This window comes from Mytilus californianus, unplaced genomic scaffold (assembly GCF_021869535.1).
Source record: "Mytilus californianus isolate M0D057914Y unplaced genomic scaffold, xbMytCali1.0.p SCAF_3, whole genome shotgun sequence".
Classification (NCBI taxonomy): domain Eukaryota; kingdom Metazoa; phylum Mollusca; class Bivalvia; order Mytilida; family Mytilidae; genus Mytilus; species Mytilus californianus.
In genome coordinates this window covers 43,505,299-43,533,282 of record NW_026262679.1, presented here as the reverse complement: position 1 = coordinate 43,533,282, position 27,984 = coordinate 43,505,299, and the positions used below count along the sequence as shown (strand labels likewise).

At 31.6% G+C, this 27,984-nt stretch overlaps 1 protein-coding gene across 4 annotated transcripts in view; it reads left to right on the top strand.

Annotated features, from left to right (window-relative positions):
* Positions 1–1,868: 1,868 nt before the first annotated feature.
* LOC127734631 (alpha-2-macroglobulin-like) overlaps positions 1,869–27,984 on the top strand; it is a 150,245-nt gene continuing 124,129 nt past the window's right edge. For all 4 annotated transcript variants that reach the window (XM_052244611.1, XM_052244607.1, XM_052244609.1 and 1 more), the window contains exons 1-6: positions 1,869–1,973; positions 11,614–11,771; positions 12,756–12,962; positions 21,469–21,521; positions 22,082–22,154; positions 24,144–24,257. In XM_052244611.1, the coding sequence (XP_052100571.1) occupies positions 1,882–1,973; positions 11,614–11,771; positions 12,756–12,962; positions 21,469–21,521; positions 22,082–22,154; positions 24,144–24,257 (697 nt within the window). In that variant the 5' untranslated portion in view covers positions 1,869–1,881. The remainder of the gene's footprint in view (positions 1,974–11,613; positions 11,772–12,755; positions 12,963–21,468; positions 21,522–22,081; positions 22,155–24,143; positions 24,258–27,984) is intronic.

The window sequence follows — 27,984 nt, the reverse complement described above, 5'->3', positions numbered from 1 at the left end:
TGCTTGCAACAGATATCATAACACCAGCTCCGTCAATGAAATGCTACGGACAACCCTAGAAAAAAGGCGAATAAGAACACGCATCATCTTTTTCTATAAAATAATACACCATCTTGTAGCTATTTAACCAACAGACTTGCTCATCCAATCTGAGATCATCTGACACAAGAACAAGACAAAATCCACACAATCATTCCTACAGACCAATACAACTTCATCTAAAGACTCATATAGGTACTCATTTTATCCTAGAACAATATTGCAATGGAACCTTCTACCTGTAGCTGCAGTAAAATGTACTACACTAGACTGTTTCCGTGAACAGATCCCAATATCTGTTCTCAACAAACACCTACACATGCATTTAAATTAATATTACATTGTATATAGTTTTAACCAAAATGTATAGTACAAAACAGAAGAAAAAGAAAATTACTTTGAACTTTTATTTGTATATATTTCACCCGGAAAAATGTAAATATATGAAAATATGTTAGAAATCTAATAGCACTGACCAACCATCAAATTATAGTCTTCTAAACCATCCAATAGCACAAGTTACAGAGGAAAAAGATATAGGAGTCCTTATTGACTCAGAACTCACCTTTGAAAATCACATAAGTGAAAAAGTGAACAAGGCCAACTCTATATTTGCAGTTCTTAGAAGAACATTTAAGTACTTGGGAATTGAGACATTCATGCCATTGTACAAAACCATGGTTAGAACCCACCTAGATTATGCCAGCTCAGTCTGGTCCCCATACAGGAAAAAAGATATCGACAAAATAGAAGGTGTCCAAAGAAGGGTAACAAAACAATTACCAGGTCTCAAAGACATGAGCTACCCAGAGCGACTTAAAAAACTAGGCTTACCAACATTATCGTATAGGAGAATAAGAGGGGATATGATTGAAACTTTCAAAACAATGAATGGATACTACGACAAAGAAGTAAGCTCATTTTTAAGAACGGCAGATGATTCTCAACAAAGATTCAGTAGCAGGACCAACAGTAATAAAGTCATTCATCAAAGATTCAAAACAAATATCCGTAAACACTCTTTCTCTGTTAGAATTGCTAAAACCTGGAACAAATTACCAGATAAAATAACAAAGTCACCATCAATAAATGCATTTAAAAACCGATTAGACAAATTTTGGTCAGACGAAGAGATATACTATAATGACTACAGAGCAGAAATATCCGGAAGTCACGGACAAAACAGTAATAGAAAAACATTAAATTATGAGTCTGGTGAAGAGGAACCTTGAGGGGTCCTGTACTGGAAATCAACTATAAGTAACTATAAGTATATTTAACTGTAAATATAGAAATTATATATCCCACGCACGCGCGGCATAGTGACATCAGTGCCCGGCACGTTATCATCAGTATGTTGATGGAGTGCTGAACTATAAAGAAGAAGAAAGCGAGAACACTTTCCACTTTCATCAGCTAAGAGACGACTAGCTTTTTTAGAAAAGCTATTACTTGTATCCAAATGATCTCATGCAAATGTTAGGTGTTTATTTTCTTTGTCTAAATGGAAAGATTTAGGAGTTTTCTAAGTTTTCTGATAACCCGATAACAGCTGAAAACAACATCTTCAAGTTGTAAACATATTTGTTTATCTTTATCTACACTGCGCGTTGTATTTAGTGAGCAATCCGATTGTTTGGGTTTTATACTAAAAAAATCTCATCTTATCCTAACGTTGTTGATATATTCAGATTAATATTTCAAAATGTTCTCAAGAAGTTAAATTATAACTATAAGTACTTAACATAGCTTAAAATCTTGTTTTTGTGTATTATTTTTTTGAAAGTAGTGAATCGGTTGGATGTGGAATATATAATAATTGAGTGCGTAGTAATATTATTGATGTCTTCAGCGGTAAACATGAAAGGTGCGTTGATGCTGTGGATAACTTTTTTGACGTTTTGGATGACTTGTGGAGTGACAGGTGCTCCTACGTAAGTTAGAAAGTAGTGTTATTTAATTATAGTGCCATTGAAGGTAAATAATGATAAACTATAGTACACTCCTTACTGCTATTTCTCCGGATAAGTTCTGGAATTACTCAACGTTTTTCATGACGTCACAAACCAGTTTCAGATATCTGGGGCCCTGTTTAACCCTTAGAGTGCCACGCTTTTTTTGGTAGAATACCGTTGAGTGCCATGGGATAGAAATATATATGTATTAGGATGCACGCAAATACCACAAACACTAAAATAATTAGATGATTTGACTTTAAATTGACTTTTCTCAATAACATTTAACTTTAAAAATTATATTTCATTGTCACTAAAATTTCCGTTTTATTGTCATATTGATATAAAATTTACAGGGCTACCGAATTTATTATTGTTGTACAAATCCTTCAACTGTATACGTTTTTTTGCCATATTGCTGTCCGTTTCTCTTTGACTTATATGTTTTAGGTGTCCTTTTTGATATCTTCTGCATCTTTTTTAAAGTCAAAGTTGCTGAACTTTTTTTGCGATATTTACATGTATTCTATTCTTTCGTGTACCTCAGATTTCCAGATATTTAATTTGCTACACATATCGGAGAGTAAAAAGATATAAGAAGATGTGGTATGAGTGCCAATGAGACAACTCTCCATCCAAGTCACAATTTGTAAAAGTAAACCATTATAGGTCAAAGTACGGCCTTCAACACGGAGCTTTGGCTCACACCGAACAGCAAGCTATAAGGCCCCAAAAATGACTAGTCTAAAACCATTCAAACAGGAAAACCAACGGTCTGATCTATATAAAAAACGAGAAACACTTATGAACCACATCACCAAACAAAAACCACTGAACGGTTCCTGACTTAGGACAGGTGCAAACAAATGCAGCGGGTTTGAGCGTTTTATCTGGCGCCAACTTTCACCACATATATCATTTTTCGATAACGATTGTTATCTCTGCAAGTTGACTCAGACCTTGTGCATCTTATCAACATGTTACCTTACTGAATAAAATATTTGCCACTGGACACTTAGTTACAAATAAAGTAGCTTATCCATATTTTCACAAACGTGTGTACTTTGTTTAGACTTTTAATTATGCACTTTCGTCATATGTTTAAATTTTCCTTTCTTTTGTTTCCGATTGATTTTGTTTTGTTTGATTTATTGTTTTAAACGCTAGACACCGATATTAGAATTATATTTGCAACTTTAAGTTTTAATAATTATTCATACTTTTTTTAAGGTTTGATAGAAAATCATTGCAGTCAAGTCGTCATTATTTTTGTTTAGCCCACACAGTTGTTACATATTTTTAGGTTCAGTCTTTTACAATAAGTATTTGTAAAATCTTTCAATTGATAACACATCAAAAACATATTATTTTGAACGCATGTATGGTTGGATTTTAACAAACTATGGGTTGAAAAAAAAAGAATTGTTTGAATGTATTTGTCTATTTGATCTTTGTCTTCTTTTGTTTCTTGTTTTATTTTATCCTGATGTTATCATGTATAATTATTTTTGTCAAGCCTTCGACTTTTGTCGAAAAAGCGAGACATAGCGATCCTACATTCCGTCGGCGTCGTCGTCGGCGGCGTCCACAAATATTCACTCTGTGGTTAAAGTTTTTGAAATTTTAATAACTTTCTTAAACTATCCTGGATTTCTACCAAACTTGGACAGAAGCTTGTTTATGATCATAAGATTATATTCAAAAGTAAATTTTGTAAAAAAAAAATTCCATTTTTTCCGTATTTTACTTATAAGTGGACTTAGTTTTTCTGCCAGGAAACATTACATTCACTCTGTGGTTAAAGTTTTTGAAATTTTAATAACTTTCTTAAACTATCCTGGATTTCTACCAAACTTGGACAGAAGCTTGATTATGATCATAAGATTATATTCAAAAGTAAATTTGGTAAAAAAAAATTCCATTTTTTCCGTATTTTACTTATAAGTGGACTTAGTTTTTCTGCCAGGAAACATTACATTCACTCTGTGGTTAAAGTTTTTGAAATTTTAATAACTTTCTTAAACTATCCTGGATTTCTACCAAACTTGGAAAGAAGCTTGTTTATGATCATAAGATAGTATCCAGAAGTAAATTTTGTAAAAAAAAAATTCTGTTTTTTCCGTATTTTACTTATAAATGGACTTAGTTTTTCTGCCAGTTAACATTACATTCACTCTGTGGTTAAAGTTTTTAAAATTTTAACAACTTTCTTAAACTATCCTGGATTTGTACCACACTTGGACAGAAGCTTGTTTATGATCAAAAGCTAGTATCTAGAAGGAAATTTTGATAAAATTTTGTTCCATTTTTTCCATATTTTACTTATAAATGGACTTAGTTTTTCTTCCAGTCAACATTACATACATTCTGCAGTTTAAGTATTCAAAACATTTATTAGATTCATAAATTATCCTGGATTTTTACCAAACTTGGACAGAAGCTACTTACAATCAAAAGATAGTATAGAGAGGAATATTTTTATTAATTTTTTTCCTCAATTTTGTTGAGCCTGCGATTAACACCAAAAGTAGGCGAGACACTGGGTTCCGCGGAACCCTTACGAATTTTTTATAATTCAATTTGGTTGAAATATATAGCAAATTCTCTGACAAAAGTAATATTTGTGTTTATATCACAAGAAGAGGAAAACGCTTCTCATAAAGAATTTAACCAAGTAAACAAAAAAAAAACTATGACAATTATGTTTCTATTTCTACCTAGTTGATTAGAATTCCAGTCAGAATGGATCTCCCAATATTTTTTTTTTAAATACGTAGCTTTATGGGAAATATATGACAAAAAAAAGGGACGAATAATCATTGCATAACTCTGTAAACGTTGTCGAAACATGATTTTGCTTCAATTTGTCTTTGTGCTACTTTGTCTGTAAATACATTTGTTTTGTTTAGCTGATGAGAGTTTTTATATAACTTCATATGCATTCAGTAAAGTTGCAGTGAAAAAAGAAACACCGAAGAAATTTATCAAGTTCAAGTTAAGTCATTGAACACACCTTTTCAACAGTTGATACTGGTAAATTTTCAAAAGTTACTAACATGCTAATGTTAATTTTAGTATGAATTTAAAAAAAAAAAAAAAAAAATCGTCAACAAAAGATAAACACGACATCATTCTTTTTTATTAACTGAACATAAAGAATTTCATATATACATGTACCAAGCTATCAGGTGCCCTCGCTTGTCTAAAGCTAACTTAAAATAAAAACAGAAGTTCTTCTTAAAGTGTAGGTCTAAAGGGAAAGAAAATTTTCCCTTTTAGTTTTCTTTTTTGTTCGAATAACTTTTTGAATACAGATAAAGTAGTTTATTTAATGATGAACATAAGTAATATTAGAACAAAGTTGCAACATGTTTGTTCGTCGCGTAAATACTTTCATCATATCTAAAGAGAACAGTTAATAAAAATAAACTATTGGCGACGAGTGTATATCTAGCATTCTTATTGGTCCCCTCTGGTTGATATTTAATTATGGTTCTTCTTTATTTTCTGGTTGCAAAACCGAAAACCACGGAGTTGGAATAGAGTTGACGTCGGCCATCTTCCAAATCCCGCAATCTAGCATTATGACGTATTGTTTATTATTACGTAACGTCAAAATACCGTTGGCCTTTGGGCCTATGCCGTGGCACTCAAAGGTAGTGTTTTTGAATAGGCCGGATAGGCCGTATGGCAGAGAAAAGGTTAAACAATGTATTGTGCATAAAACTTTTCGAAGAGACATGTTTAAACCATCGTAAACACTTCTTTAAAAGCAGTTTAATGAATTTAATGTGTGCTTCAAACAGTCAGGGGTACTTCTTAAACAAGTGATTTCATTATCACCTATTTAAGTGATTTTGGTGTTTCCTTTGATCTTCAAATGCTAATTTCATTGATTTTCCATATTTTGACAAACTTTTCTATAATTTTCCTACATACATTTTTGTAGAACTAATTATCCCTTTCTTTTGTATATGAATTTCACCAGTGCGCTTGGACAGTAAGTTAGTGTGCTAAAGCTTTTAAAAGTACCCTTGGGAATTTTTCTATAATCAAATATCATTCATTAACTACTCTTACTATCAGACAAAGGTCAACAATATTAGGTAACCTGATTGGTTTTCTTTAGAGTTATAATGATCTACTTCAAGGTTATGTCCTGATCTACAAATTATTCCTGTTTTTGCATATTTTAAATAAACTGTAAAAACTGACAGGCTAATCAAGCAAAAGACAATTTCTGCATGTACATAGTTGTTTTTTCAATGGAATTCTTGTCTTATTACCAATAAAAAAGGCAAGCTTGTGGGAAAAATATCAAGAAAATGTTATAAACACTTGTTGAAGTGATTACATTTTAACCTCTCAAATTACTTGTTTCAGTGATTTTAAAAAGTCTGTGTCTATTTTTGTGAATATTTCACAGCCAAAATCACTAGAAAAAGTGATTCTGAAATCACTTGTTTAAGTAGTACCCCTGACTGTCAAATATTAGATCATAATCTACAATGTATCAAAGCTTTAAAATGTTCACTTTCTAAACTTTTCCTCCCTAAGCTCATTACTAATACTATTACTAATGACCTTTGCTTTAGTAAGGGTAAATTGCAAGTTATGTTTATTTACTTGAAGATGTAAGTTATATTCAATTGTATAAGTAAATTTGTAAGATTTTAATTTAGTATATTCTAGGTTTGAATAATCACTCCTTAATTTCTTCAAACATTTACTTGTGGTATCAAACTACTAATTTCTAATTTGGGGCCTACTCATATTTTACACTCACTTGTTCCTTTGAAATTGAATAGCTGTTACTTTCAAAAAATGTAAAATAATTTTTTTTTATTCCACTGTATGTAAATCATGGTAAATATTGACAGCGAAATGTGTGTCTCAGATCTGGAACTACATGTTCCTGTCTTTGTACTTCCTTACATGTACTCCCAAGAACCTGTACACTCTTGTATGCAATTAAAGGTACATTGTATGTTGAATTTTTCAGCACAAACCAGACTAAGCAATGGAGCTAGAAATTAGTGGTTTGATACCAAAACTATTAAAGAAATACATGAAAAATTCAAATATATCAGAAATGATATCCTTTATTTTCAAAATTGTTAAATCAGGTTTTCTGCTAAAAAATTCCATTGGTGTCAAATAACAGGCCTCTAATTTCGAAAATATGGTATTTCAGCCTTTTTTTGTAGATAATAAGGACATACTATGTAAATGTGCATATTGATAGGAAAGTATGATTCAATTTTTTTCCAGAAGTTAAAATATGGTTTTTCAGCCTTTTTTTTACCCGTCAGTTCGTCCGTCAGTTCGTCCGTCAGTCCTGTTCTTGTCATTGCAACTCCTCTGACACCACACAACAGAATTTCTCGAAACTTTGTAGATAACAAGGACATACTATGTAGATGTGCATATTGACAGGAAATTATGATTCAATTTTTTTTCCAGGAGTAATGCCCCTTTGAACTTAGAATTTTGGCCTTTATGTACTATTGAACTTTTGTAGCAGTTATGAGTCTTTGAGCTTAGGAATCTGGTGATATTTTGTTTGCCCAGTAACAATGTGGGGACATGGGTTATGTGAGCATGCTCACAAAGGTTCTTTAATTCATACATCATGCAAACAGCTGAGACTTATTAATGTGGAGCTTAATTCAACTTTTGCATTATATTGGATTGAAAAAATGAAATATGTTTATTATGATTGACTTAATACTCATAGTTAAAAGATAGCTTTTAGTTAAATTATTTTGTAATTTATCAAGTTTTTTGTTTTTTAGTTTTAACGTTTTATGACTTGGCAATTGGTATATGTATACACAGTACACAGTATCGTCCTTTGATTTTACAAATGTACATGATGTAGTCCCTAGTGTGGAAGTGTAACAGTGTATGTAACATAATGTGGGTTAGAACATTATTTAATTACATTATCAACAGAATATACATGTGGTGTTACAATTATTTTGACAATCGTAATAACATATAAACCTTTGGACAATTTACCATAAAGTGAATAAAACAATTACAGATGTGACCATTGACAAACTTAAGTGAATATTATTCCAGTGTTACTGATAGTCGTGACCCATACATGTATCTTGCAGGCAAATAATAACCTTGTCCGAAACACGGAACCTAAAACATAAGCTAGTACAAATGTACATATATCCTGTGGACATTTAATGGCCTTGTACAATATATACTAGGAACACAGACGATATTTAATATTTGGAAAGAAATATAAAGAAAGATTCCACCAGGTCACCCCCTCGTGGGTAGGCGAAGAAATTCATTCACCACCAGAATTCATACAATTTATGAACATTCGAACAATTGAACATTTTAACTTTTGAAACATTCTGAAATTTATATTTACGTAATAAATTATTATTGTACAAAACAATGTATTCCTAAATCGACTTCTTTATATGAATTCCTTCCACCAGTGTATTTTTTCCAGAGGACAAGTTACACTGGTGTAATTTCTTAATCTTAATTGACTAGGATTGTCAGTTTTCCTACACATGGTTCTCACCGACACTCTGGCCTCCTCCAACAATAAACTGACCGCCACAAAATAGCACAATAGTGTTGAAAGGGACGTTAAACACCAGTCAATCAAGTATAGATGACAGACATTTCAACACTCAATTCATATAACAGAAATTTTAGCCATGAGAAATTCAAGAAAAGAAAAAGAGATAACTTTTATACTTACATGTTTATCAGCCAAAAAAAATCTGAATTTCAAACTCAACCCCAAATAATTTACTTGTACAAGTATTAAAATACATATGATGTTACATGCAAGTTTCTTTGAGTGTTTTTTTTATATCATTGTGTCAGTCTTATAATGTTCTTTGTCCACTTTTGATAAAAGATGGAGATAGCAATAGCATTATAGTTGAGATCAAGGTACAATGGTCTATCTCCCAATACAACTATAACACAAGATTTCCACATTCTAAGAGTTTTTGTCAGAACTATGTGGATCTATCTCCACTTCTAATTGATTTAAAATGTAGCTTTTTCCTGTAGTTGGACACCCAAAGTTCAGAGAAAAATATTGTTATATAGTGTTGTATCTCCACTGTTTTACAGATATTTATGCTCTAAAAAAATTATTAAATTATCTGAGTAATATTATATGTTTAAATTTTTTTGCATGATTTGTACTCAGTTTATGAGTAATTTTCAGCAAATTAAGCATTGCAGAATTTGGGGATATTCAGAATTCCAAAATCCATTGTCTATCTCCAATAGTAATGCAGGAAATATTATTTTTTATATTGTTGCAGTATATCTCCATAAAAAGTGGGGGGGGGGCTTAATTTTTTAAAAATACAAATGAATAAAGACATGTATACCACATCGGTAAGAAAGATAATAGAGAAACTGTAGAAGGTCAATGGGCCAAATGTCTAAGAAATGGTTAAATTATTTAAATACTTTAAAATATGTTTCCTATTCGAATTTCTACACATTAAGATTTATTTATGATACAACATTCTGTTTTTGACTTTTTTTAACACTTTTACACATATAATTAGTGATGTGAAAATTATAGTGTTTTGTGTACTGTTTTTTGGCAAGGCATTGTCAGTTTTGTTCTCAATAAGTTTGAGTATTCCTTTGGTATCTTTTGCCCCTCATTTATGAATATTTTAGACAATGAAATAATGACAACAGGTTGAAGTACATGTATTTATATAACAGTATTACAATATTTGAATAAGAATTTTGAGGACCTCTTGACAAAGTAAGTCTCTTATCTCCTTAAGATTAGAAAATAATTATGTTAATGAGTAATCGAGAGGGAAGTTTACTAGGATTTTATCTCAAGACAATTATCACACTATCACATGTATCAGTAAATCAAAAATTTTAGATTTCTATTGGTATTATTACTTAGTTATAATTACACACTATATTCACAGGCACTTGTCTCTGAAAAAAAAGTTCATATCATATATACCTTATTAAGGTATATGTGAAAAAATTTCAGAGACAAGTGCCTGTGCCTATATCTATGTTTTTCAGAAAAAATATTTTTTCTTCTTCTTTTACCTATTTTCTAACATGTCTAAGGATGCAAGTATTTCAGGAGATCTGATTTTGACACAAGTTGGCTGTCTTATGATTATCTGATGTAATGTTCAATTGTCTAAAATGAATGTGGTCTTACAGGGTTGATTTTAAATGGTGCAAATAAAATATTAATCTTTTAGCACAAATGAAAATATAGTTATGCAATATGGAATCAATATTCTGTCAGTACATGGCAAGTTAAAGGGGAACAATCAAACATGAACATACCTAGGACAAGGGGTCAGTCTTTTTCAGATTTAAGCAATAGTCAAGGCATAATAAAGTAAACTGAAGATTTAAAGTTTTCTGTATAATAAAAGAAAATACATATAAAAATAAAGCAAGAAAAAATATAAACAAAACTTAAAATCTAAATGTTCAAATGAGTTTTAAACCCTGTAGATTTTTTAAAGAATGACAAAAGAAAATTTGTTCCAAAAGTTTTTTTAATGACCTGCCTATAGGAGAAGGCTGATTCAAGCATAATGTTCTCTGGTGTGTGCATCCACCCAGTAGTCCCTCCCCTATCAGGTTAGAATTTTGGCTTAAGTTAGTTTACCATGAAGTTATGGTCACCTTAGTACATATGTTCATTATGATCTGACCTTTTTTTAGAATATGCCAAATTAGGGTTTTGACCTAGGTTTTACAGTTCATTTACCTAGGCAAGGTAATTTACCATGAAGTACTGGTCACATAAACTTTAACTTAAGTACATGTGCTTATGTTCATTGTGATGTAAACTTTAGAGATATATATATATATATATATGCAAATTAGGGTTTAGACACAGATCATGCAGTTCACTGACCATGTTAAAGTGAAAGTAGATAAATTTTAAAAGAGAAATATGAGATAACTGATTGATTTGCATTCAGATCTAAAAACACAGGATTGAAAAAGTATTTAATGTACATGTAGATATTACGAGATGTTGGTAATACTATATCAATGATACAGCTACATGTACGGTGTACCCAACGACAAAAATAACCAAATGACATTTATATTGCAACAATAGACTGGAATAGAAACTCCAAGATGAAAAAATATACATGTAGGAGCATACCCCAAATAATGCAAAAGCAGGGGGTCCGGGGATACAGTCTACCAATCAATGACAATCTATCAATGACACAGCACAAGAGACAAATTATTCATATTTCCAGGTGTAGCATGGACTGTAAAAGTCTCTGAATATTTCAACCCAAACTTTTGGTTCTGGTATATATAGTTGTATGTACATGTATGTACTTTATGTGATTTAGCATTTGCAATGCATTTTCAGAGGACAGTTGTACTCACATATTTAAAATGAACAAACATTTTGGTAGATTTTCAATTCTTTTTGTTTAAGAGATTGCTGCCTGTAGTGTACAAATAATTACAAATGTTATAAATGCATTCTTTTCAGACTCTTAAGACCAGGGTTATTTAAAAGATGGAAATATCGGGCTTGTTAATCTTTATAACAACTTTCTATGTATATTATATATTATATCTTATATTTCAGTAAGTACTTGTTCACAGCACCTCGTAATTTATGGCAGGGATCACGAGAAGAATTTTGTATATCCTTCCATGATGATAAAGACATACAAGCTAATTACTTAGTAACACTGTCTTTGGCTGATGAAAGTGATGTTGTCTTGGGAAATGGAACTACTAATGGTTAGTTTTTATTATGACACAGGATATTACTGAACTCAGTATTTTGTTATAATGTTCATTTTGCTCATTGTTGAAGACCGTACATTGACCTTTTGTTTGCCGATTTTGGTCTCTGGTGGAAAGTTGTATCATTGGCAATCATAGCTTGCTATGGGGTATGGGTTTTCCTCATTGTTGAAGGCCGTACGCAGACCTATAGTTGCTAACCTTCTACATCATTTGGTCTTTGGTTGAGAGTTGTCTCAGTCATTGGCAATCATACCACATCTTCTTATTTTTATATAAATAAGAAAAGATATTTGACATTGGTCAACTGGATAGAGGTAATGGGAACATTTTTTTTAGTTTTACATAAAAAGTACAGAAAATTCCCCAATTCTTTTAAGAAATAAGGAGTAAAATGTAAATGTTATACATTTGTACATGCAACATCAATTAACTTGTAGCAGTTACTTCTAAAATGACAATTTTTTTTACCCTTTTTTCGTGTTTTGGAAAAAAAGCTATAGAAGGTAGAGAGAAACTGTAGGCAGAAAAAAGATTTTCGTCAATTATATTCTATTGTATAATGTTGGACAATGTCCATTGTTGAAGATGCACATAGACCTTACATATTTGTGAGGGACACATGCTCTTTGGAGCCTCTAGTTTTACATTATATGATAAAAGATACTGGTACATGTACCACAATTATTTGGAAATCTTGTTTTATCATCTGTTATTGAAGATTCACAATGATAAGATCTGAACTAAAAAATTTGAATTTTCTGTGTACATATTTCTAGCTTGATTTTTCAAGGTGGCAATTTGATCTGAAATTCATGTAAAGACTTGCAACATAAAGGTAAATGTATGCCACATATTGACACAAAAGAGTTATAGATGAAAGAGATGGTATGAATTAGTCTAAATGTAGCCAATATAACTCTTTTTTTTCCCTGTATTATTGCGATGATTTCAAGGAACAATTTTCTGTTTTAATAGAGGAAGGCAGAGTATGCCACCATTTTAAAGTTCCTGACTTAAGTGGTAATCATAAACTAACTCTACAGACAGAAACAACAAGAATTCTGGATACAGGTTTCTCAGCTACAGTAAAGAGAGTAGATTCTACAGAAGTGGAGATTCATGAATCAGCTTTAGAGACTTTTATACAAACTGATAAACCTATTTATAAACCAGGGGAGACAGGTACGTTATCGCAACATTTACACTACCCATTCTTCCATTTCTGTAACATTATTAAAATTCTTATCATCCTATTTACAGACCAATGGAGGATTTCTGTGTTTAATATAAATACAACCTACATGTACTCCATGCCATCTTGATTCAACTACTCAAGAATTGTCAATAGAACCCTTTATGCAAACTAAGGAATCTCTTAAATCATTTGATAAACTTTTGTAATTTCTGAAATTATTTTGAAGTTATATAAATGCCTATAATGCGACTGGGTAAAATGATAAGAACTCACATTTAGATATCTGATACATATGTCTTTGTCAGTGTGTGCAGATTTTCCTGAAATTGCAATAATTAATCTCACATTTTTGTCCATCCTTCAATAATATTTTAAGTTCAGAAAATTTTGTGATGTTTTTATACGACCGCAAAAAAATTTTGTGGTCGTATATTGGTATGACGTTGGCGTCGTCGTTGTCGTCCGGCGTCGTCGTCCGAAGACACATTGGTTTTCGCACTCTAACTTTAGTTTAAGTGAATGGATCTTTTTGAAATTTGACCATAAGGTTAAATACCACAAAAGGAAGGTTGGGATTGATTTTGGGGGTTATGGTACCAACAGTTAAGGAATTAGGGGCCAAAAATAAGCATTTTCTAGTTTCCAGACAATAACTGTGGAACAGTGTATGGATCTCTCTGAAATTATACTACAAGTTTCCATACCACAAAGGGATGGTTAGGATTTGCTTTGGGGGGTTATGGCTCAAACCGTTTAGGAATTAGGGGCAAAAAAGGGGGAAAAACAAGGTTGTCCTGGTTAATGGACAAATACTTTAGTACAAAACATAAATTAAACAGTGTAAGGGAGATAAATCAAATACATCATTGAAATTATTTCCTTTACACTGCTTTTAAATTATGTATAAAGTAATGGTTAATGAACAATAAAGATAATTTAAAACAGTGAAAGGGAGGTAATCCAAATACAACGTTTTGGTAACTTCCCTTACACTGCTTTTAAATTATGTTTAAAGAAATGCATATTTATAAAGGAAGACCAGTAAAAATATCTGCAAATGTTGCATCTTTTTTTTTTACAAAAAAATCCATATGAAAGATTTGACACTATATTTTTAATTCTATTATAAAATAGATTAAGTTAGCACTATGGTAAATTTAAATGGGTAATTATGGTTGCCAACTCCATTGGAAATTTGAATTGAGATTATCACCATATCTTGAGGGAAAGAATTTTTTTGGGGAAAAAAGGGGGGGGGGATAAAAAGAAATTGTGGGGGGTCAATTTTTTCTCATTTCAGATTTCAGAAATTAAAAAGAATTATTCTTCAAATATTATTTTTTTTTCAAATTTCAAATATTGAAAAATTTCAAGAAGTAATCTTTAATTGCACAGTATGGCGCATTAGATTTGTAAAATCTTTGATCACATTTATTTATTTGTTATGCCGAATCTTACAGTGTATTTAGATTTTTAATTTTGGGTCCAGTTTTCAAATTGGTCTACATTAAGGTCCAAAGGGTCCAAAATTAAACTTTGTTTGATTTTAGCAAAAATTGAATATATGAGGTTCTTTGATATGCTGAATCTAAACATGTATTTAGATTTTTGATTTTTGGCCCAGTTTTCAAGTTGGTCAAAATTGGGGTCCAAAATTAAACTTTGTTTGATTTCAACAAAAATTGAATGTATGGGGTTCTTTGATAGGCTGAATCTAACCATGTATTTAGATTTTTTGTTTGTGGACCCTGTTATCAAATTGGTTCATATTGAGGTCAAAAGGGTCCAAAATTAAACTTTGTTTGATTTCATCTAAAATTGAATTATTGGGGTTCTTTGATATTCCAAATCTAACCGTGTATTTAGATTTTTAATTTTGGGTCCTGTTTTTTAAATTGGTCTACATTAAGGTCCAAAGGGTCCAAAATTAAACTTAGTTTGATTTTAACAAAAATTGAATTCTTGGGGTTCTTTGATATGCTGAATCTAAACATGTATTTAGATTTTTGATTATGGGCCCAGTTTTCAAGTTGGTCCAAGATAGGGTCCAGTATTTAAACTTTGTTTGATTTCAACAAAAATTGAATATATGGGGTTCTTTGATATGCTGAATCTAAACATGTATTTAGATTTTTGATTATGGGCCCAGTTTTCAAGTTGGTCCAAATTGGGGTCCAAAATTAAACTTTGTTTGATTTCAACAAAAATTGAATATATGAGGTTCTTTGATATGCTGAATCTAACCATGTATTTAGATTTTTTATTTGTGGGCCCCGCTATCAAATTGGTTCATATTGAGGTCAAAAGGGTCCAAAATTAAACTTTGTTTGATTTCATCAAAAATTGAATTATTGGGGTTCTTTGATATGCCAAATCTAACCGTGTTTTTAGATTTTTAATTTGGGTCCCGTTTTTTAAATTGGTCTTCATTGAGGTCCAAAGGGTCCAAAATTAAACTATGTTTGATATTAAAAAAAAATTGAATTCTTGGGGTTCTTTGATATGCTGAATCTAAACATGTGTTTAGATTTTTGATTATGGGCCCAGTTTTCAAGTTTGTCCAAGTTGGGGTCGAAAATTAAACTTTTTTTGATTTCAACAAAAATTGAATATATGGGGTTCTTTGATATGCTGAATCTAACCATGAATTTAGATTTTTTATTTGTGGGCCCCGCTATCAAATTGGTTCATATTGAGGTCAAAAGGGTCCAAAATTAAACTTTGTTTGATTTCATCAAAAATTGAATTATTGGGGTTCTTTGATATTCCAAATCTAACCGTGTATTTAGATTTTTAATTTTAAGTCCCGTTTTTTAAATTGGTCTACATTAAGGTCCAAAGGGTCCAAAATTAAACTTAGTTTGATTTTAGCAAAATTTGAATTCTTGGGGTTCTTTGATATGCTGAATCTAAACATGTGTTTAGATTTTTGATTATGGGCCCAGTTTTCAAGTTTGTCCAAGTTGGGGTCCAAAATTAAACTTTGTTTGATTTCAACAAAAATTGAAAATATGGGGTTCTTTGATATGCTGAATCTAACCATGTATTTTGATTTTGGACATTGGACCATAATAGGTAAATTAAGAAAATTCAAGTTCTTAGACCACATTCTTTCTGTGTCAGAAACCTATGCTGTGTCAAATATTTAATAACAATCCAAATTCAGAGCTGTATCAAGCTTGAATGTTGTGTCCATACTTGCCCCAACTGTTCAGGGTTCGACCTCTGTGGTCGTATCAAGCTGCGCCCCAGCGAAGCATTTTATTATTTTTGCAAAAATTTTGATGGAATAGGTATCACAAAAATTAAAAACACATTTTAACTTTTGATAGCATTATTGGTATGCAGCATTTACTAAAATCACAATTATTAATCTCACATCATTTTCCATTCTTAAAAAAATGTAAAAATAAATGAATGCAAAATTTTCTGAATTTACAGTATGGTACTTAATGTTGATACTTTTATCTGCTTCATTTACCTCATTGATTTTTATACAACCGCAAAAAAATTTTGTGGTCGTATATTGGTATGACGTTGGCGTCAGCGTCGTCGTCGTCGTCCGAAGACACATTGGTTTTCGCACTTTAACTTTAGTTTATGTGAATGGATCTCTATGAAATTTTACCATAAGGTTCAATACCACAAAAGGAAGGTTGGGATTGATTTTGGGGGTTATGGTACCAACAGTTAAGGAAAAAGGGGCCAAAAATAAGCATTTTTGTAACTTCCAGACATAACTTGTGTGTTAGTGTATGGATCTCTCTGACATTGTACCACAAGGTTCCATATCACAAAGGGAATGCTGGGATTGATTTTGGGGGTAATTGCCTCCAAATTTTAGGAATTAGGGGCCAAAAAGGGGCAAAAAACAAGCATTTTTCTAGTTTCATGACAATAACTTGTGTGTAAGTGTATGGATCTCTCTGACAGTGTACCACAGGGTTCCATATCACAAAGTGAATGCTGGGATTGATTTTGGGGGTAATTGCCTCCAAATTTTAGGAATTAGGGGCAGAAAGGGGGCAGAAAACAAGCATTTTTCTAGTTTCATGACAATAACTTGTGTGTAAGTGTATGGATCTTTATGAAATTGTACTACAAGGTTCCATATCACAAAGGGAAAGCTGGAATTGATTTTGGGGGTAATTGCCTACAATGTTTAGGAAAAACGGGCCATAAATAAGCATTTTTCTAGTTTCCAGACAATAACTTGTGTTCAAGTGTATGGATCTCTCTGAAATTGTACTGCAAGGTACCATACCACAAAGGGAATGCTGGGATTGATTTTGGGGGTAATTCCCTAGAAATTTGAGGAATTAGGGGCCATAAAGGGGCAAAAAAAACCAAGCATTTTTCTAGTTTCAGGACAATAACTTGTGTGTAAGTGTATGGATCTTTATGAAATTGTACTGCAAGGTTCTATATCACAAAGGGAAAGCTGGGTTTGAGTTTGGGGGTAATTGCCCTAAATGTTTAGGAATTTGGGGCCATAAAGGGGCCAAAAAACAAGCATTTTTCTAGTTTCCAGACAATAACTTGTGTTCAAGTGTATGGATCTCTCTGAAATTGTACACATACATATGAACCTCCCAACGGGAGTACAATAACCCCGTTTTCAGGGGTCTCCTCCCGACCTCCCGTTGAAGACAAAAAAATCCCGTGTATGAAATATTTCATAAATGAAAAATTTCAGCCCAACATATCTGGTGTAACTGACATTACCTGAAGTTATATTTTACCTGTAAATCAATTAACATGCATAATTATATGGCTTCACTTGTCACCTTGGGTGTCAAACATACTGGTAATCAACGATTTTTACCTCAGGCTAATTGCCGTTGTGTAATAAAACTTTGTATTTAAAATGAATGTTGGGTTACTTCCCTTGATTTATCCAGTTTTAAGTTATTTTCCTTTAAATAATGTAAATTTTTAAAAGAATATAAATAAAATATAAATTGAACAAATAATCATAAAAGGATGGTAATTAAATGATTTTAAATGTCTTAGAACAAATAAAAAAATAATAATTTGAAAGTTATTTGAGGGGTCTATACTTCCTTTCATGGCTTAGATTGAAATTTATATACTAACTATGACCCATGGTGTTTCACCGTGTGAGGGCTGAACAGTCAGTCAAGGTCGTTAAACACTTCCATTTGTTGTTGTTACTTATCATGCATTAAAAATCTACTTGCATAATAAAGGCAAAAAACAAAAAAATCTACTTGCATATACCGGTAGATATAAAAAAAAGATCTACTTGCAGATAGATAAGCAAATGTTCTGATTGCAATGAATAATGGTAAAAAAGATATGACCTAAAAAATTTAAAGAACATACTAATAAAGAAGAATGTTAGATTGAACAAGTTCAAAGTTTAAAAAGATAGAGAAAATTTATAAGTACAAGGGTACTATAAACATAATACATTCGGATGGAAAGTTGAAGAAAACACACTTTAACAGACAATTTCTACAGCACACGGTTACATTTACGACAGAATTTATGTCGATTAAAAACCTCCTGATCTGAGTCCTAATCTCCTGACCAAAATTTCCCAAACTCCTGATCTGAGTTTCACAGTCCATCACATGTATGTGTACTGCAAGGTACCATACCACAAAGGGAAGGCTGGGATTGAGTTTGGGGGTGATGAATCATAAGGGGGTTCAAAAAATTTGGGTTTTTTTTTTTTTTTCCTTTTTTTTCTTTAAAATTTTCCATTTTAAATTGGTTATTTATGATTTATATATAAAAGCAAATAATAATGATATGGTTTGAATAGATAAATTAAAAATTTTTAAGTTCTTAGACCACATTCATTCTGTGTCAGAAACCTATGCTGTGTCATACATTTAATTACAATCCAAATTCAGTGCTGTATCAAGCTTGAATGTTGTGTCCATACTTGCCCCAACTGTTCAGGGTTCGACCTCTGCGGTGGTATCAAGCTGCGCCCCAGTGGAGCATTTTATTAAATAATTCTATAAAATTTGATAAAGAATTATATCAATTTGTAAATCTGAGAGATAGATATGTCTAACCTATTCATAAAAGAAGGGGTAACAACTTTCAATTGTTCTGGAAGTACAAATTTTACTGAAAAAAATCTCAGCTGGTGTTATTGTATCACATTTTGTAAATCTGTCTGAAGTCATATTCATATAGAGTGGGTGGCGCATATTCGCCGTGGACACATTTTCGCCGTTTTTGCAATTTTTTCTGTAAATTCCGTGTGCCTTTACCCAATACTTGCCTAAATAGATGCTAAACGCTGTTTGTAATGTTCGAACTGTTGTTATTCCTCTTTACCCCATTTCCAATGTTATTCGCACATAAAAAGAAATACGCAGGTGTTTTTGAACGATTTTGGTAATTATGTAAGATTTATATGTCATGCATGCACAGTCATAAAGAAAATATTTGTTAGAAAAATAGTATAGGAATGATCTCTCAAACTTAATCATGTAATTGCAAACAATTGTTTTTTATAATATACAAGGATAATGAGGATGGTCATATCATACATTTCGGCGAAAATGTGTCCCACATGGTACAAGAACAACTTGATTTCCTCTTGAGTTTGCGTTCATTTTTAAAACATTTAACCAATGTTTTGAAGAGAATTCCTTTATCAAACATTTTTTTCATATAGTAAACTTTCTGAAACCTACATAAAAAGTTTCAGATATTCGAATGTAGGTTGGATGTTGGTGGAAATGAACGAATTTTGCGGCGAATATGTGTCACCCACTCTATATGTGGCTCATGAAATGTCATAATTTGAAGATCTTTTCAAACATGGACTTGATTGTAGCTGTTCATAATAAGGACTTATTATGAGTTAAAGTAGATGTTGGGTAAATATCAATGAGTCAGAACCTCAACAAAACAAGTTTCTGTGGATTGATTTATTTTTGTGGGTTACAATTTTTGCGGATTGAGGAAAAATTCTATTTTCATGGGTATTCATGGTTTTGCCAAATAAAAGTCTGCGTACAAGCCTTTAGAAAAATGTGAACTTCCTTGAAATATTCCTTAAATTTGTGGTTCCCCTATTCTCATGAAACCCCTAATAATAATGAATCCACAGTATTGTAAATAGATAATCTACAGTTCACCATAAATACAAGAAGTAGACTTTGTAAATGATAACAAATTATTTTGACAGCAAAGTGTATTGGAGAACAAAAAAATAAGACAATGTTGTAAAAAAACGCTTTTCAATTTTATCTTGTGACTATTGTATATCAAATTGGCAAGGATTTATATACAAAACAGTGATAGTAGTTAAACTTAAACCAAGATTTGAACAGGTTGGAGACCTTACTTAAGTGAGCAATTAATTTTCAAGTGTATTCAAGCTTTTAAAACAAAGTGCTAGATATAATAAAAGGAAACTGTTACCTATGTTCAAAGTGCATGATAAATTTGCAAAATTAACAATAAATTGAAGAGTTTATGATTAGTTTAAACATATTTCATTGTTCATAAACTAAACAAACGGATAAAACACAAGTTTTACAACTTAGTAATGTCTTCTCCAGTTTACGATTGAGTGAAGAGAGTTCTATTATACAAGAGGAATTAGAGGACCTTATTTTGACACAAAATTAGATGTAAATTTAACTTTATTACATATTTTGTTTCTTTTAAGGGGGGAGGGGTCCTGTTGAAGTAAAATGTCTCAAGCCTCATGGGATCCAATTTCCTTCCAGTAACTATTTCCTTTAGTTTATCACACAATTGAAGCAGCCATAAAGACAAATTACTTTGGTTAAATAGCTCATTACCCTTAGAGGTAATCGCTGAAGCCCTCTTCCAGATCGTTACTTCCACCAACTTATCTCCTAGAGGTCACCACCTTAGCCTACTTCTCTACCAATTCTTTAAATTTTTATGTCCCTGCCGTAGCGGAGGGGGCATTAAGTTTTACCCTTGTCCGTCCGTCCGTCCTTCCATAGGTCCCAAAGTTGGTTTCCGTTCTCTAACTTTAGTTTGCCTCAACCAAATGTTATGAAACTTATACACAATGCTTATTACCACAAAACACAGATCAAGTTTGAATTTTGGTGGCGTCACTTAAACCGTTGTAGAGTTATGTCCCTTTACAAATGGAAAAATTGCTGAATTTTTCGTTTCCTTTCTCTAACTTTAGTTTGCCTCAACCAAATGTTATGAAACTTATACACAATGCTTATTACTACAAAACTCAGATAAAGAACAAATTTGGGTAACGTCACTTTTACCGTTCTTCAGTTATGTCCCTTTATAACTTTATATGATATGCAAGCGGGGGCATCATCTGTGTCCCATGGACACATTCCCCATTTATTTTTTTTAAAGAGGCTACTATTAGAGTCTCCTTTTAGACAAATTCCTCCACTAAATCATCTTAACACAAACCCAAAGAGGTATCAACCAAAGCCTTTTACTTTTTAAATTATTTCCAATAGCATGAACATGTATATAATTTTCTGTTTACAGTTAAGTTCAGAGCAATGACCATAAACAAAGACTTGAAGCCGTGGACAGGCATGGTAAGTTTGTTTTTTCTGCATAATGATCTGGTACATTTGTAAAAGGATTTAGTGCTTAGGTCACTTATGACAGCTGGAAAAATGGAAAGTACGTTTTCTCTTAGCTGGTACAGTTAGGAGATGAGGATATAGTATATGTGTTAACCCCCTATCGAGGGGGTGTTTTATTGCAATTGTTTGTAGGTAAAATAGAACATACAACAGTAGTACATGTATTATAGTGTTTTCATAGTAAATTGTTATAAGCCAATATTCTTATGAAATATTATTATATTCTACTCACTGGGTATTTACATACAGTTGATCCATCTTTTCTTCCATTCCTTTCATGTTATAAATTCAAAGATTATGGGATGAGGGAATGTCTGCACTTTCCATGGCAAATTATATTGCAATATAAAAAATATATGTAAATACTGGTAGTTAAAATATGTATTTTTTGTTCAATTTCTACACTATTGGAGTGAAAATCTAGATTGTCTTGCCTGTTCTAATGTTTTAGGAAGATTACACGTGTTGAAAGCTTTTATGCACATTATTTCCTTTGACATATGTTTTAGGTGCCTTTAGTTACAGTGAAGAATCCTGGTGATGTCCGTGTAATGCAATGGTTGAATGTAGAAAATAATAAAGGTACAAAATATTTAAAAAAAAAATGCATTTATTTAAAAATATGGAATAGTATTTAATTTTGTAATAAGTCACTTATTCCCATACACTTGTTGATAAAATCGGGAAATAAAATTTATCTAAAAGAATTCGCTAAATATGATTGCTGTAAACTTCGAAAGACAAGTTATGTACTAGACTTTTCCAACAGCTAACGCCAGGGTTTAAGCTAGGATTTTGAGGGCTTTAGTCACTTTTGCGCGAGACGAAAATCAACATAATTTGGGTAACAACAAGGGATGTACTAACTATACATCTTTGTCAGACTTTGAAGGACTAATTGCATGATTTTACTGATGTGTCACTTAAATATGAAGATTAGGATATAAGATCTGAAAATCTAGTTCAAAATTTTACTTCAATTAGTTTCAGGGGACATTCCTGATCAACAAAAGTTGGGTTCCTTTTTTTAAAACCAGGAATCACAGTATATAAATGAACTTGTTGAACTTTGTAAGACTATTACACTGCATAATCATTATCCTTATAAGACGTTTAAATCGATATTTTGAATTAATTTCTATAAAGTTGGAACCAAGGATTTGTACAAATTCACATGGAACGATTCCTTTAACTAAATTGTAAATTAATCGAGAATTGATCACGTTTACTTTCGATTTTCAAATGAAATGTAAACGGGAAGTGACAAGTAGATAATAAATTCAAAATGAATCCGGATTCATCTGCGGATTGGTTCGTGTTTAAAAAAGGCAGGAAATTATCATTTTTTTATTTCAATTTGCTTAGTAAGAACTATATTTGTCTCTCTCATTTATTTTGGCACTAAATTTATTTCGTATTTTACGTTTTAGGTCTATAAATTCATAGAAATACTTTCACGCATGCGCAGTATATCGTAAAGGAAGCACCTGTTTGACTCGTTGATGATGATGGAAGTTTTTAACGTGAAAACATTTCTGAACGTTTTGAATAAAGTTCTATCTTTTTAATCGAAATTGAACGTTTTATATCAAAGATGACGAAAATACGATCATCTGACGAAACTACGACAAACGATCTGCAAGTTATGATCGTTTTAGAAATATTGAAATTAAAAAGCGAATTGTCCGGGGGGAAACAATTTTGTTCAAATGACGAAACTACGACAAGCGAACTGCAAAATCTGATCGTTGGCCTTGAGAAATATTGAAATTAAAATGCAGACTGACTAATTTTACTGGGGAAAATAATCAACCGGATTAGTGACCCATCCGATGGCGATAAGCGGATTACCTGTAATCACAACTTTATAACACCTGTTGTAAATGTTAATTAGCTGAGGGTCATAAACTTGTCAGAAACATGTAGACAGGTAGAATTATAGTATTTTCATGCGAAAATATTTTTACACTTTCCAAATTTAAGTGACGAAATTGATTTGAAATACTTTCGTCATTTTGAAAACAGTTTCGTAAATTACGAAAGTGACGAGCGCTAGCAAAATCACTGGCTAACGCAAGGATGATGCCAGACACAGTGCTTTTCACATTTAATGATATTACATATACATTTTACATATAAAAAAAAATAAAATGTGTCACACGTGTATGTATGATGCAACAAAAAATCAACATATCACACAAGATATTGTTGTCATATATGTATAAAACATATCTCATTAGAGATTGGTTACACATATGGTCATATCACACAAGAGATTGTTGTCACATATGTATAAAACATATGCCATTGTAGATTGGATATTACACAACATATTGTTGTAACATATGTATAAAACATATCCCATTGTAGATTGGTTACACATATCACACAAGATAATGTTGTCACATATTTATTAAACATCATTAGAATTGGTTACACTTATTACACAACATATTGTTGTAACATATGTATAAAACATATCTCATTATAGATTAGTTACACATATCATGCAAGCATGACAAGAGGTTGTTGTCACATATGTATTAAATTGTCATGTTTTTTTTTCTGAAGGATTATTAAGCTTTGAGATGCCTCTATCAGAAGATCCACCATTAGGCGAATGGAAGATTACTATGTTAGTTGAAGGAAAGGAACATGTACAACTATTTACAGTTGAGGAATATGGTAAGAATGAAAAATATACAAATATGGTATTATTGAGAGATATTTCAATTATTGTTGACTGACTTTTAGAACATTAGAAAGGAAAATGTAAAAATTTGTGCAATACTTTGGTCATTATGACCTACATTATACACTTGGGGGACTTTAAGTGCTGCATTTTACTCTTTTACAAGAATTAGTTACAGAATATATATCAAAGACATTTCACAACTAGAGTTCATTTGCATGGTACCACACTTTTTGGCTACTTTTGGGTCTAAATAATTTAAATTATATAAAAATAAGAGAATGAGTATGATTGCCAAATTACACACTTGAGGGAGTTTACCAATTATTTTAAATCATTTGGTCATATACAGAAGTTTATACTTTGCTGATTAGATTTATTGGGATCACAAGGAACTTCATTTTATGCCTTAGTGACAGTACTGGCAGATAAACTTTTGCATCTAGTTTCGATGGTTATAAGTTGTGGATTTGGTTTAAGTGGCACATCCTGTATATGGGTAAAGCCATAAAGGTGGTCTGGAAAGTGTGACATTAGGATATAAAATTGAAGTTTTTGATATCTCTATCAATTCACATTATTTTGTTAGCAATCATCTGTATCTTACTACCTCTTTTTATTTGAAACCCATGGTCTTGCTATGTTTTTGTTAAATTGACCTCCTTTGTATATTTTGTGTAAGTTATATTGACAATAGTGCAATCTTTTGTTTTAAATAGTTTCTTATGGGATTAATGAAATGTATCAATACTTAGCTGCACATAATATCTTTCAACATCATTATATCATAGACCAATTCACAGAGATATCCCTGATGTTCTGAAATGTCAGTGCTCTGAGCAAGATCAGTATGTTATAGATGTCCAAAATAAAGTTTTCTTCTAGTAACTTGTGTAAAACGTTTTTTGAACAGCAATTATATTTGTAAACATAATTATTATATTTCAAATGAAATATTTTATGTAGTTGTTGTAAACCCAGATTTTCGTTGACATAATTAAATCCAAATTCAATGTATGTTATTTTGACAATAACCCTTTTTGATAGTTTTTCTGCCTTAATTTTAAAACAGGCCACTCAAAAAACAGGGGGGCAACACTAGCTGATTTTTTAAGTAGGGGAAAACTTATCAAATACAGCTTAATCTTCTAAATGAAGAAGATGACTATTAAATCTTGTATACCATATCTTACATGTAGGTTATATTGACGAATAGTGTTAAAATTTAACCTTTTTCAAAATCATTTTTTTTAACGATTTTTTTTCTACTATTGTCTAGGTAACTGATGGTTATTTTTCATTTTACCAAATTATGATTGAATGCTTATATTGCTCACAACACTACCGTCTTTTGGTTGTTATATTGACACAATGTCAAGTAACTTACTGAAAAAAAACAGGAAATCTGGTGTAACATCTTAACACAAAGAGTTTGATCCATTATCTTTATTTTGATATAAACTTAATTCTGGAATGCATGCAGGGGTTCATGTTCATTATTGTTCAGCTAATAATGAAGTCACAAGCTCATAACCAAAACTATCTGAGATCTATCAGATCAAAGTGACAACTATAGAATGCAAGAAAAATAAAGGTGCACTAATTCACAAATCCAAAAGGGAGAGGAGAAATCAAGATAAATAACAAGAAAAGAACGAACCTTAAATAACAACTCAAACCCAATAAAACTATCCGGTGCACTGCAAGAGTTAGCTTAGCCTGATGGTAAACAGACACTTAATGAGTTACTCACAGTATTTAAGGGAACATATTGTTTACTGTTGGTATTAAGGAGTATTGTTAATTACGCTCACTTGAACTGACTTTGTACTTTGGTCAAAGGTTGCTCATTTAATATGTACAGTTATGATACTCTTGGCTATGTCAGATGGTGACTTTATTGATCAACTGTTTTCGACAATTTTTTTTCAAGAGCTTATTAAATCAACACTTTTGAAAGTAAAGTATAAAACACATTAATGTATGACAATACTAATAATTAAACCACTATTCAAGAATCAAACCATAAATCATTTATTTAAACAAATTAAAAACATTTTAAAGTTCATTCTGCTGTCTATTCCACTGTTCATACTCAGTTGATTTATCTCAAAGATCTGAAAAGCAATAAATAAAGTTAAAATAGTTTTATACATGATTTTAAATTTAAAATGAATGAAAATGTGAGTCAAGGCTCCATGTTGAAGGCCATAACGTGACCTTATAGGCTATAATTGTTTTTTTTTTTTACTTCTTTAGGTCTTAGGTGGAGAGTTGTTTCTTTGGCAATAATACCACATCTTCTTATGTTTATGATGTTGTATGTTATCCATGTTGAAAACAGCATTGGAAATAAGTACCACTTCACATTGATTTGAATTGTGTCTACATTCATGTTTTTATTGTCAAATTCAATGGTATGGGGAGGTTGAGTGCTTAAAAACAAACTTGTTGCACCGTCTCAAGACAGAAACTTGCATGTTATAGTCTTGTGACAATTTTCTGTTTTCTTGTTTATTGTTGATGTTCTTTTGATAAAAGGCTGTATTTACATCTATAAAATTAATGTGTCAACTAACTCTCTTTTGGACCATGGTTATATTGACTTGAATCCTTTAGTCGTCAACTTATGCTCTATTTCAAAGAAGCAGGAAATATGCTTACAATTTCACTAAAAGGCTTAATTTTTTTATTGTACAAGAGATTTGTAGGCTAAAAGCCAAAGTCAACATATTTTAGTAGTAATAGTAGCTTTAGGACTACTGTGGGAGTAGGAGTTGTATTGACCCTAACATCAAGGTGTCAACTAACTCTCTAATTGACCATGGTTATATTGACTATGCATATAATTGTCAACTAACACCCTGTGAAAAAGCACTGAAAATTACTTCACCCTTTTTAAATGTATATTAACTTTCCCCCTTTATTATCTGTAAGTTGAAATAGAAGCTAAATGAAAAGAATGGTGCAGTGTTTTCCCTAGGCTGTTCAAGCATTGCGGTACCGCTACGCATAAATTTCGACCGCCATGCTTTCATCATTGCCGCAATGCATCCCGCTATGTGTGAAAATTATTACTGTGTAAAATATTTATTATCGATTTTGAAAGTGAAGTGACAAGTGACCACACGCCACATGTGTTTTAAACTGATCCGACTGATAATTAGATGCATCACGTCGCGCGTGCCGGGATTTTACAACCTTCTTGATTATATTAGTTGGTTATATATCGAGACTTCGGTTACATAATAGAAGTGGCCAGTTAGCTGATAAATAAATAGTCAGATTAATCTCCAATGCATATCTTTCTGTGCTAAATAAAAAGTTTAACCTTTTCGCGTATAAATTTCACCTTAAAACGGGTGTTTGACATCGTTATTTTACTGTGATCTTTAAAAAGTAGAAATTTAAAATTTGGTATAGTACTCTGGTATTATAAAATAAAACTTACGTAATTTCACCGAGAATGGACAAAACTTTTGTTTTAATAAAGTTTCGCAGTTTTTTCATCAGCTATATTTACATCGATGAATTATTTTTTGATTGGTCACAACAATCAGTTATTTTTAGATTAGTCGCGGTTGATTGATTATATCAAAGAATACACATCACCGCCACCGGGCCGAGAAAAAGACGTGTCTTATGAAATATTTAAAAGATTTGATAGAAAAACTTTCAAAACATACGTAGTTATTTACGGAAATATTGTTTTTAATAAAC